Source organism: Cebidichthys violaceus, unplaced genomic scaffold (genome assembly GCF_023349555.1).
Source record: "Cebidichthys violaceus isolate CVI_PGR_0920_01 unplaced genomic scaffold, fCebVio1.0.p SCAF_47, whole genome shotgun sequence".
NCBI classification, from domain to species: Eukaryota; Metazoa; Chordata; class Actinopteri; order Perciformes; family Stichaeidae; genus Cebidichthys; species Cebidichthys violaceus.
The window spans coordinates 1,440,269-1,452,077 of NW_027176672.1; the positions used below are offsets into that span (position 1 = coordinate 1,440,269).

General features: G+C 44.6%; 1 protein-coding gene across 1 annotated transcript; it reads left to right on the plus strand.

Annotated features, from left to right (window-relative positions):
- The first annotated feature begins 538 nt into the window (after nt 1–538).
- cdh26.1 (cadherin 26, tandem duplicate 1) lies at nt 539–9,265 on the plus strand. Its single transcript, XM_068729725.1, has 19 exons — nt 539–577; nt 2,461–2,520; nt 2,612–2,704; nt 2,793–2,948; nt 3,041–3,185; nt 3,280–3,449; nt 3,585–3,713; nt 3,804–3,989; nt 4,069–4,325; nt 4,476–4,621; nt 4,732–4,962; nt 5,062–5,283; nt 5,739–5,863; nt 6,019–6,093; nt 6,684–6,752; nt 6,965–7,057; nt 7,353–7,391; nt 7,561–7,632; nt 8,276–9,265. The coding sequence occupies exons 1-19, from the start codon at nt 551–553 to the stop codon at nt 8,492–8,494; spliced, it is 2,514 nt and encodes an 837-aa protein (XP_068585826.1). The 5' UTR covers nt 539–550; the 3' UTR covers nt 8,495–9,265.
- The last annotated feature ends 2,544 nt before the right edge of the window (nt 9,266–11,809 follow it).

The window sequence follows — 11,809 nt, forward strand, 5'->3', positions numbered from 1 at the left end:
AACGGCGCCAATCAGTAATTCTATGGAAATATGCTTCTGTGCAAAAGAAGGTAATGTACCGGAAGTACGTGACAGCTGGTTTAATGAGTGTCAGAGAGACTTACGCTGCACCGGTGGGTTTACCGGCTACCTTTGCCTGTGCTGCAGGTCAGTCGTGAATAAGACATGGTAACGTGAGCTACGGAGCTGGAGGGCTGTACACCTGAGCCGAGCCCGGGTTTCCTCAGCGCAGCCAGAAAAGCCCAATAAGTCCACATTACTTTTCACAAAATACATGTAGATATAGAAGCAAGTACAACAGGTACTTATGCATAAAATGCAGCTGCTGCTGCTGGCCTTGTCCTGCTAATATTTAAATGTAAAACATGGCATCTGACAGATCACATCGCACATAATTGCACACCGGGACAAACGGCCCTTTTGTTGACAGCAAAGTCAGCCAACCTGTTGCCTGCAGGCGTTGTGGGCTGTCTTCTCTGCGCTCCTACTCAAGCTGACTTTGACTCTCCTGGATCACTCCCACACAGGATACCGAGCCGAGTGGACCGAGATGAAGACCGTTTCCCTGCTTCTGGTGGTAGGCGTGACATTCTTAATTATCTACCCTCATAGTAAGGCGCCATACAAGCAGAAGTTTGCTTGACATTGAACGTAAATGTTATTTGTTTTAATCGCAAGATGTTGAGAGCTGTAGCTGCTTATGATTACTTAATAATAAAGGCACATGCAGGCTATGCAGGTTAATAAGTCCGCAAGCAAACGTCAAGCAAAACCAGTTGTGTGAGTTGTGTTGTGTAAATGCGGGGCATGTGTACATGGTAATATGAGCCCACCCACAGTCTCTAACCCGGTGGTGTTTTGGCTCTCTTACTTCCAACTGAAGTCTTTTTTTTTTGCGGTTATGCTGCAAGGCAGCTACTGTTTAAAAAACAATACATAATAAGAAACAGGCTTTACCAGCTGTTCAGTGCACTGCACGGCTTCTTTCATTTCCTTAAAAAGAACTCGAAGCACTTGTATTGTAGCTGGGTTCACGTGGCTTTCGGTCTCTGCCTGAATGAAAGTGACCGCAAGCATTCAGGTAGTGTCACACCTTGAGTTCTAGTGAAATTGGTTTTAATTGTCCCACAGTTCCTTCACAAAAGGTTTTTGTAAACACACACCTATTCTGGTGAAGCGTTGGCTCGAAGATCGCAGTCGAGAGGAAAGCCACATTCATGAGGCTTGAACCTCTGAAGCTCTGCCAACATCTTCAACACGTTTAATAAATGAAGACAGACTTTACAGACTAGCTTTTATGTGATGTTGTGGCTTTATTTTATTATTGATTTTACTAAATTATCTCATTTCTTAGTTCATTTTTATGGTATCGACTGGTTTTTATTGTTTTATCTATTGTGCTGTTTTATCAGGGTTTACCTCGCCTCACTGCTGAGCTTCCTGTTCTTTTATCTTTGCTTTTGCTGCTTTGTAAACTCTGTTTTTAAAGGCGCTACATTAATAAAGTTATTGTTGTTATTCACTCAACTTATCAGGCACGAATGTGACGTTTGCCCTGTGATCACAGCGCTGTGACACACGTAGACACTAGACGTTATGTCAGATGATTGGCAGCTCTCTAACATCTAGTTGCTGGTTGTGTGGATGTATGGAGACCTTTGTTGTAGCTTTTCTCTCCCCTCTCCGTTCCCGTCTCATCTCTACTGTCAGCCGTCTGAAAAAGAAAAGAAATAATGACAGAAAAATCAAGGCTCGCTTACGAACTTTAGTTTGAACTTTTGACCGTGAGTTCAGCTGTAAGACGGCCGTGGGATACGGCCGAAGGAATGTGAAATATAGAAGTGATTCTCACATCACTGTCAGTAAAAGCATCGGTTAGATAAGCAGTGACTGTGGAGTTAAAACACACAGAGCAAAAACCACAAAGTCACCAGTTCGTATCTAGGCGGGGACATTTATCTCTTTCTCATTTCTTAATTAACAAAGACATAAATAATCAGAAATGAACAATAAGATCAGTGACTCTCTTGCTTTGCAGTTGTTTGAAGTTTTGATTGATGTTTATTTTCCATTACAGCTGCCTTAGGGGTTCATTTTCACTGTGCGTAACACTGATTTAATTAAGACAAAGTTCCCATATCTAAGCTGTTGTTGTCTCTCAGTGCTTTTACCGGTTATTAGACTGTGGGAAAATCGGTTTGGCCGCTCTGGTTTCCTGCCAGAGTCTGAAGAAGCAGCAGCTCAAGCTTGAAGTTGTTCTCCGGGATGAGAATAAACGGACGCAGCTACGTTCCTCTAACCCTAACCCAGGAGCGAAACACACTGAGGGAGAGTCAGAGAGACAGAGAGACAGAGAGACAGCAGTAATAAATGTATCCCTAAAAGACCAGCTGAGCAGTGACTACAGTGTGACATGAGGTGCCTGTCATGGGTGTTTTATCATCCCATTGTCTGTTCTAGGTTGCGTTCGCGGCCCTGGCAGAGTCTCAACGCGGCGAAGACATCGAGCGTGCCAAGAGGGTAACTTCCTCACGTTTGGAAATCCAAAACTCCTGCCAAAATGTTTAAAAAAAACAATTTTAATGTTTGATATGCACGCTGGTTTCAACAGGAGCTTCTGGTGCGTTCCAAAAGAAGATGGGTTTTGTCTACAATTGAAATAGACGAAGAGGATGAAGGGCCTTTCCCCAAGGAAATTTCAAAGGTGAGGAATCAAATAACCGATCGATATCCTGGCTGGACGAAACGACGCAAGCGGTAACAGCTCCGTGGTTTTTTTGTCTCGACCCCAGATGTACAATGACCAGAAGCATGTTTCGGGGCAATTGTACCACATCAGTGGGATGGGTGTGGACGAGGAGCCGCTAGGAGTGTTCTCCATCGACGAAAACACCGGAGTCGTCTTTGCCCACAAATCTGTCGACAGAGAGGACTTCGAACTCTTCAGAGTGAGCGACCCGATCCCTATGATGATTAATGCATTTCATGCAGATTCCTAACCATTCATAATTCATTTTCACATGCGTGCCTTTACCCACAGATCCAGTTTGACATCTTAAGCAAAGAGACGGGCCAACGAATAGACAACGAGCTGTCTTTCAATATAGAAGTGAAGGACATCAACGACAACGCACCGATGTTCGATTCCAACCTGCAAGCCGACGTGGAGGAAAACATTGCAGAGGGTGAGGAAATGACTCATAGAGAGAGCATATCACCCGGCTGTAGTCACTTCCTAAAACACATTCACCTCTCTTCTGCTTCCGTCCTGCTGTGAAGGGAGCGCTCTGGTGCAGCTGCACGTCACGGACAGAGATAAGAAGAACACGCCCAACTCCACCTTCACCGTCAGTATGGTGTCACAGAGCCCGGAAGAGCCCAAGATTGAACTGGTGGAGATGTCTAGCAGAATGGCCCATCTCTCCTTTAAAGGATGTTTTGACTATGATGTGAGAATTACTTACATGAGACCTGCATGGAAACACACACACACACACACACACACACACACACACACACACACACACACACACACACACTGACACTGGTTTGTTAATCTAAAATATCTGTTCTATATGTTTCAGAAAGTAAAGAAGTATGAAGTCGTCGTTCGAGCGTCAGATCACGGAACGCCGTCGCTCTCCTCCACCGCCAGCGTTACTCTCAACATCCTCGACAGAAACACTCATCTGCCGACGTTCTTGCAGGAGGAGGCACTGATTTATTTGTGATTATTATCATTAATGAAGCTGCTTTATGGAATGATGTTTGATGTTAAATATGAAACCGTTCTGCCCGTCCAGTACAATGGTGAGGTGCAGGAAGCAATCACCAAGGAGGATGTTTTGAGAATCGCGGTAGACGACAAAGACACTCCCAAAACTCCCGGCTGGCGAGCCAAGTACTTCTTCGTGAAAGGGAACGAGGGACGGAACTACAAGCTCGAAACCGACCCCAAAACCAATGAGGGTATTCTGAGCGTCATCAAGGTAATGCTGCTTCCGTCGTTGACAGCGGGCCGAGCTACAAGTACAAAATATAAACGGCAACTTTCTCTTTTTTTTCCAGGGCAAGGACTTCGAGACGACGACTTACACCAACCTGGTGGTCGGGGTGAAGAATGAGGAGGACTTGTTCTTTTGCGGCACAGGCACACCTCCGACTCCAAATACGGTCAAGATCAAAATGAAGGTGATCGACATCAACGACGCGCCTCACTACGAGAAGAATTTGTACAAGGTGTACAAGGAAGAGGAGGAGGAGCCGGGAATTGTGCTGTTGACCCCGAAGGTCTACGACGTCGACTCCAACGTGACAATGATCAGGTGGGTGTCTGCATACTGATGATGATCTGACAAATGATCTGGCATACTGTACACAACCAAAGAAAAAATGACTTACAATGGTTACCATTTAGATTTGGTTTCCAGCAGCTGCTTTTAAACAACATGTTCTGCTCCTCCTCCTGCGATCAGACATGTGCTGCTAGAAGAGCCGGCTGGCTGGATGAAAATAAATGCGAAAACAGGAGCACTCACGACAATTAAGAAGATGGACAGAGAGTCGCCCTTTGTCGATGAGAATAACGTTTACAAAATCGTCATCGGCGCCATCGATAATGGTATGAAGCAGCCTTTACTGTTTACTCTAATCAAACAGGATGATGTGTTCCACTGGTAAACTCAATGCTTGGATTAATGAAGCGGTTGTTTCTTTGCCGTGGCTACGCAGGTGAGCCTTCAGAAACAGGTACAAGCACGGTTCTGGTCTACCTGCGGGACATCAACGACAACAAGCCGGTCCTGGTCAAAGAGGGCTTGATTCTGTGCGGAAACAAGGACAAGAAGGTCATGGTGCCCGCCGCCGACGCAGACGTCAACCCTTTCAGCGGGCCCTTCACTTTCTCCATGGACGGCGACGACAAAGAAGTGACGGGCCGATGGAAGCTAGACCCTACCTTCGGTCAGTACTTATCTGTGAAGCCTCCTCACTACGCAAAGCAGAATTGTTGAAATTGAAAGGGACACTACAACGCTTCTCTTTTTTACGCCCTTTCACCAGGTGACGCAGCTGGGCTCGTCAGCCTGGGGACGCTTCCCTTTGGTAACTACTCGGTGCCGCTGGTCATTAAGGACCAGCAGAGCTCGATCGGACGTCACACCGTGGAGGTGATGGTGTGTGACTGTGGAGACAAAGATGTGTGCTTCTCCAAAAAGCCGACTTCATCCAGCCTCGGGCCAGCGGGGATTGGGCTTCTCTTATTGGGACTCTTGTTACTCTTGCGTGAGTATCTCATGATGCAAATCAACTTTTCTGAGCAACTAAAATTGGTCAGGAATGTTGTTGTTTTTTAAATTTGGGGCTATTTTGCCTTTATTATCGACTCGACAGATAGACTAGAAAGTGAGGGAATGACTGTCAGTTAACTGCTAGATGGGTGAGGAGTATTTATAACAAGCCAATCAAATAGCTCGATTCAACCCTTACAAGACGTCTTTTTATACACCCTGACAAACATTTACACACACTCACACCTGGAGGCTCTCCAGCGCGACCACAGTCTCGTCTGTTGACGTCTCACCAGCTTCACCGCAGCAGTGAGGGTGGGGTGGGGGGGGGGTGGTGGTTAAGGATCTTGCTCATGGGCACCGCCTCATGGGGCAACTAGAGGTTCAAAATGAACAGTGTGTACACAGTTTTTTTTTTTGAACGGTGTCATTTTAAATGTGTGTCTGCAGTGCTGCTCCTCCTCTTTAGGTGTCAGTGTGGAGGGAAGGATTTCAAGAACTTTGCCATGGTGCAGGATAAGGGCAACCAGACCCTCATCAAGTACAACCAAGAAGGAGGGGGGTCCGCATGCATGGTGGGTTGTGTGTGTGTGTGTGTGTGTGTGTGTGTGTGTGTGTGTGTGTGTGTGTGTGTGAGCAAAATACAGGGTGTAAAACAGCGGCAGTATGTTAATAAACCAGTCACACCCACTCCTGGGATCTATTTGTTCTTTCGCTCTGTTCTCTGCAGAGCGAGACCATTCTGCTGCGGACTCCTACAAACAGCATGGCTGTGACAGACGGCCTGAAGATGGGCACCATGCAGGTACGCCTCCTCTCCCCGCTCCCCTTTTTTTGTGGTTGACTTTTTGTCAACCACAAAAAAGGTTGTGTCAGTGTGGGCACACATTACAAAAAGGGTGTGTCAAAAGGCGAGAGTCTTAAGCACTCAAGAGAGAAACAAACAACACGTATTAGTACTGAAAAGTTAATGACAGCTATAATCCAGCTGCTAGCTGAAGTGACGACAGACGGACGGGCATGTGACACATTCATGGCCTAAATTACAGGGTTTGCTCAGCGTTGTGTAACAAGTAGCTCAGAGGTCGACTTTAAATAGTACGATGACACAAAGCGAAAAGACGACATCTTGTATTGTCTGGAGTCGTTTTGCAGAAGGGGGATTACCTGAGCTATTGTGTGAAGGCGCAGATCACATTCACTGCAGCTAATCGCAAAGCACAATGAGAGTTTGAATGTGACATCAAGGTTTGGATGTGCACCAGCAGACATATAACTGTGACAGGAGTTGATGCTTTGTTAAATACCGTTTAACGGTATTAAATAAAGTAGAATGCAATTTTTACTCGCCTCTGCTTGCAAGCTTTCTTTATTATTTCTGCGTCTCTCACCTAGAAGACCCAGGCGGCTCCAGTAATGGCCCAGGACATGTACACTATGTACAACAGCTCAGCGCTCGGCATGGTGAGTAACGGCACTATAAATAGACTCCTTTTGTGTGTTTGCAATTCTACAAGACAAGAAGAGCTACGATGATTTAGAGTCACGTTTGCAGCGGCTGACGGGACTTGTTTGAAGTAGCTTACTGTGGTGGGTGCGGATATGACTTATGAAGCTGTTGGTTGGTGTTAAGCAGGGCCTGTTGCTGTCCTAACGTGACTGTATGTCCTCTACAGATGAACTCTAACATGAACTTGCAGGGCGCTCAGGGCGCTCAGCAGCAGCAGCAGCAAAGAGACACAATGAGAGGCCAAGGAGGGCAGAGCATGGTGAGTGACTGCAGCGTGTGATTTACACACAGTTGCCTCTAGCACGTTGCTCTGAGAGGCGTGTTTTGTAGAAATGTCAACGCACATCCTCCTTAAATCCACAAGGAGGCGCCACCGCACTTGTTCCTTCGTTTCCCACGGTCTGTATTGCACAGGTAGCCCCAAACCGAGTACAAGCAGGAGGCTTTCTGCCCTTACTGATGTAAATGACTGAGGGCTGACTGGTTTTGCTTTACAGTGACTGTAAGGGAGGATCAAGTGTAGAAACTGAATCTGTTTGTTTCCTTCATTCCAGTACTCTACATGGACTTCAAACAGGATGAACACCTATCAGGTAAACAGTGGTCTTCATTGAATTAGTGTCTTTTAATAAGTAGGTCAAACATCTTTGACTGCACTGTAAACACTTTCTAATGCTCATACAGTATTGGAATTAAGAAGTAGGAAGCTGGTACTTGTTCGTTATATGTGGGTTTACATTATAACCTCCTCTCTCTGAACAGGGAGGCTCCTCGAGATACAACAACTCTGTAAGCCTGCGGTCCAATCAACACATTTCAGACCACATCGAGAAGGTAAGAGAGCCTCATGTTGACGTGTCTTTGGACACCGTAGTGAGACCAGCGCATCGCATCTGCATTAAACTTCAGTAATGCTCATGTACAGTTTGTAACGTGGATGAAAACAAAATCACGATGAGGTTGTTTAAGTTACTGCGAGGAACTTTAACTGGTCTCAATGATTCGCATAAGTAAACATGACCATCAGCGAGAAGATCGGCTATTTCTATAAAGTTATTCTTGATCAAAAAAGTCGTCGGTGCCACCGGGTCAAAATCAGAAGAAGTCATGAAGGTTCACCAGAAACCCAGCGGGGCCTCCAGCAGCAACCAGCTGACCACGGAACCAACACGGACCCGGCTTCACTGCCGCCTTAGACCTGCAGTCGGACGCTCCTGGCCGGAGGAGGAGAGCTCGGGGCTCCTCCTCCTCCGGCCAGGAGCAGAGCATCTGGTCCCAACGCCAGAACCGGGACTGTGCAAAATGACACGGGGATGTTCACAGAGGCTCGACATTAAATGAAAGTTCCTCGTAGTGACTTTAAGTCCCATGAATATGACATTACACTTCCAGACTGAATGTCTTAATATATGTATTTTTGATGTATCTTTTTGACAAAATGACTCAGAAATCTTTTTATGATTCCTCGCTCCCGCAGAGAATGCAAGAGATTGACGGAAACCACGTCGGCCGGCTGGTGTACCAGCCCTGCGAGTACGCCTACGAGGGGCAGGGCAGCAGGTGCGAGTCGCTGGATAAGCTGTCGCTCAGCAACCTGGGATCTGATTTGATGTTTCTGGATAATTTGGGGCCAAAGTTCAAGACCTTGGGAGGCATCTGTCACCAGACAATTGAAGAAAAGAACATACAGCTTTAAAGGGACTGAGATTATCTTTTTTACCGAGAAAGTTGCTCTTCGACTCAAGTTTTTAGATCGTGATTATGGACTGATCTGACTAGATCTCTTAAAGAAAAGATGCACCACAACGGTTGGATTTTGTACTCGGGCATTTCGGACTTAAACGAGTGAGATGTTGTACGTTAGCATTCAACCCGTGAAAAACGAGGATTATGTGCTAGACGCTGTATTTTACCCGCTCGAAGAGGATATGAATGCACTGAACAAACTGTCATGCTTTGGTGATTTTGAAATGTGTACTTTGTGCTTTGACAGAAACAGGGTGTGTTTGCTTGATGTTGTTTTTTTTTTACTTTGCTGCTTTAGGAATGATTGGGTGCCAATGCTGTAGGTTGTGTCACAAGCACGATGTGTTTTTGTTTTTTTTAAATATTGTTATGCTTTTAAAGTGTATGTTTATCTGTGGAAACTGGAATATTTCAAAGTACATAAGATGTTTTGTTCCTGTCAGTCACACTGGCTGGAAGCCGAACAAAGAGAAGCTTTTTTTGTTAATAAAGACCAGCAGAAATCAGTGCTGTTAATCAGTAATTGGCCAGTGGTATTGAGTTTAAACTGTGTATCTTGCAACAATACACGGTCCATGACTTGCTTTGTTTACTTGTATGCATCTGCTGTCTGAAACATGCATTCTTTGAAATGTTGCGTTTGGGAGGAACTTTGCCATCACTAAAGGATGTGCTGGTAGCAACCTTTTTGGGGTGAAATCTTTTTACTTTTCACTATTAAAATAACTGATAATAAAAATATACAAAAATAAAACATACCGTTTCAGTTACAACCAATGTCTGGGAGTAGTAAACTAATCGAACTAGTGGTTCACTACATGTTTGCAGTTGCTTGCTGATAGTTCAACTACATTTATATTATAGTGATTCAAGTAGTTCATTTACTTTTGTGTCTTTTTGTAGTTAATACTGAAACTTTGCCATTCATGGAAAGTGTTTTTTTATTTTGATGCTACTGTGGCTTCTCTGCTGTAATTGAACCAGACGCCAACCTCAGGGTCAGAGAAGTGAAGCCAAGAGTCTTAAAGCTGCATTCTCTCTAGTGTCCACCAGGGGGCGACTCCTCTGGTTGTATAGAAGTCTAATCTAAAACGACTCTACTTCTCTCTTGATTTATTCCCTCAGTAAACATTGTGAGCATGAGTTTATGGTCTACATCTCTAGTTTACGAGTTTAACTCAAACCACTCGTGTCACCGCTGGTTGCAACAACAAAAAAAACGACGACAGCCAAAAAACCAAACTTCAAACCGTCAGTCCACAAACCACGGGGTGACGTCACGGCGACATCTTCTTCAGCAAGTTGTTAAGAATGTAGAAGCCTGACGAGTAAGACGACAGGACGAGCGCTGGAGTTGGTCAAAGATCTTAAAAGGTGCAAATCTTTCTTATTTGGGGGGTTTCACGTATGATTCATGAACAAGTGGACACATTAAGTGGCATTTGTTGCTGGCATGTGACTTTTCTTTTTCACACGCCAGCAAATATGACTTAAGATCCTGTTAGTTGGTGTTAAGCAGGGCCTGTTGCTGTCCTAACGTGACTGTATGTCCTCTACAGGTGAACAACGTGAACTCACAGCAGCAGCAGCAAAGAGACCCAATCAGAGGCCACGGAGGGCAGAGCGCGGTGAGTGACTGCAGCGTGTGATTTACACAAGTTGCCTTTTCCTTTGGCGCGTTTAAATCACGTTGCTCTGACAGGTGTGTTTTGTAGAGAGTCTGCGCACAACCTCCTTAAATCCACAAGGAGGCGCCACCGCATTTCTTTTAGCGCTCTCATGAGCGACGCCTGTTCCCCACAGTCTGCATGTTGGTCTCTTCTTGTTTCTATCCTCTGAAAAACAACCGTACCAGATTCATGATGATTTACTGTCAGAACATTTAAAACACGTGATAATAATCGTCTTTCCTGACTGATACCTGGTTCCAGTTTTTGACAGTAAGGTCAAGTGAGGGTAGTAAAGACTATTTTCTTTATTCCAGTCCTCTACACTCTACAGTCAGATGTTACACACCTGACAATAAGACAACAGGCCCACGTTTTAAACGAACGCTCAAAGTTGATCCAACGATCTGAAAAGTAAATATTTTTATGTATGTATGACAAATTAAACTAAGTTGCATTTTTTTTCCCCGCATGTGACTTATTTGCATTAGATTGTTTTATATTGTCTATTGTATTATATATATTTTTTGTATGCAAAGTACTATAAACTACATTTTCTAAGTAGCTTTAATTAACCGAACTATAGTTCTGTTTAGGGCCACTTTGCTTCCACTGTAAAGTGAATTGGTTTGCGTGCAAAGCAGCTTCCCCAGCGCTGTTTTAGGCCACGCCTACTGAGATTTAAAGATTGAATTTTCAACGACTGTCATTAATTCATCTTTTACACCGGCACGCTAGATGAAGAGGCTGTCAGCGAGGGAGTGGTGACAGCAGACATGTCATACAGCCTGTCGGGTTATAGAGTTGAGTCGGGTTGACTGCGTATCATTCAAGTGATAATCCCACTTAACATTGTGTTGCCAATATGACAGCGTCTGTCTACAGTGTTGGTAGACAGACCTACATGATGGTGGTTTGGCTGCCAAAAAACAATCTTATTATAATAATAATGATAAGTTTAATGTCGACTGTGTGCTGCCTGTGTAAACTGTTGCTGAAAGTGATCGTGAATGCCCTTCAGCCTGTCTGCAGAAGTGGCAGAACTTGTTTGTTTTTTTATTAATCTACATAACTGCATCTAATAGATGCCAGATGCAGTTAAGGTGTGGCACGAAGAGTCGTCAAATTAAAAAAAAACTTACAACCTGACCTCATTTGATTCGCACGCATAACTCAGTAACAAAGGACTTCCCTGTCAGGATGAAAGGAGTTTTGGAAAACGTTTTCCGCAGCAAAAACAGCATAAAGACACAAAAACATGAAAAAACAATAAGACATTGAAAATACTGGTAGCAGGAAATACAAAATATATGTAAGCGCCAAACAACCAAAACGCTTTACAAAGACATGGAAAAAAAAATGAAAACCAAAAGACACAAAGAGGCACGGAAGTAATTCAAAGAAACCTAAAGTCCACTTTCGGTTTTCTTTGGTATTGATGTGGCAAATCCTGGCGTTGAATCACCCCTGCAGGGTGTTGTTCTCTTACAGTTCTTTCCTTTTTTTTCTTGAGAAGAAACACCATGGAGGCTGCAGGTCCAGGGCTTCGGATCTGCCTCGCTCCTCCAGTGCTCCGTACGATGCACGGCTGGAACCGT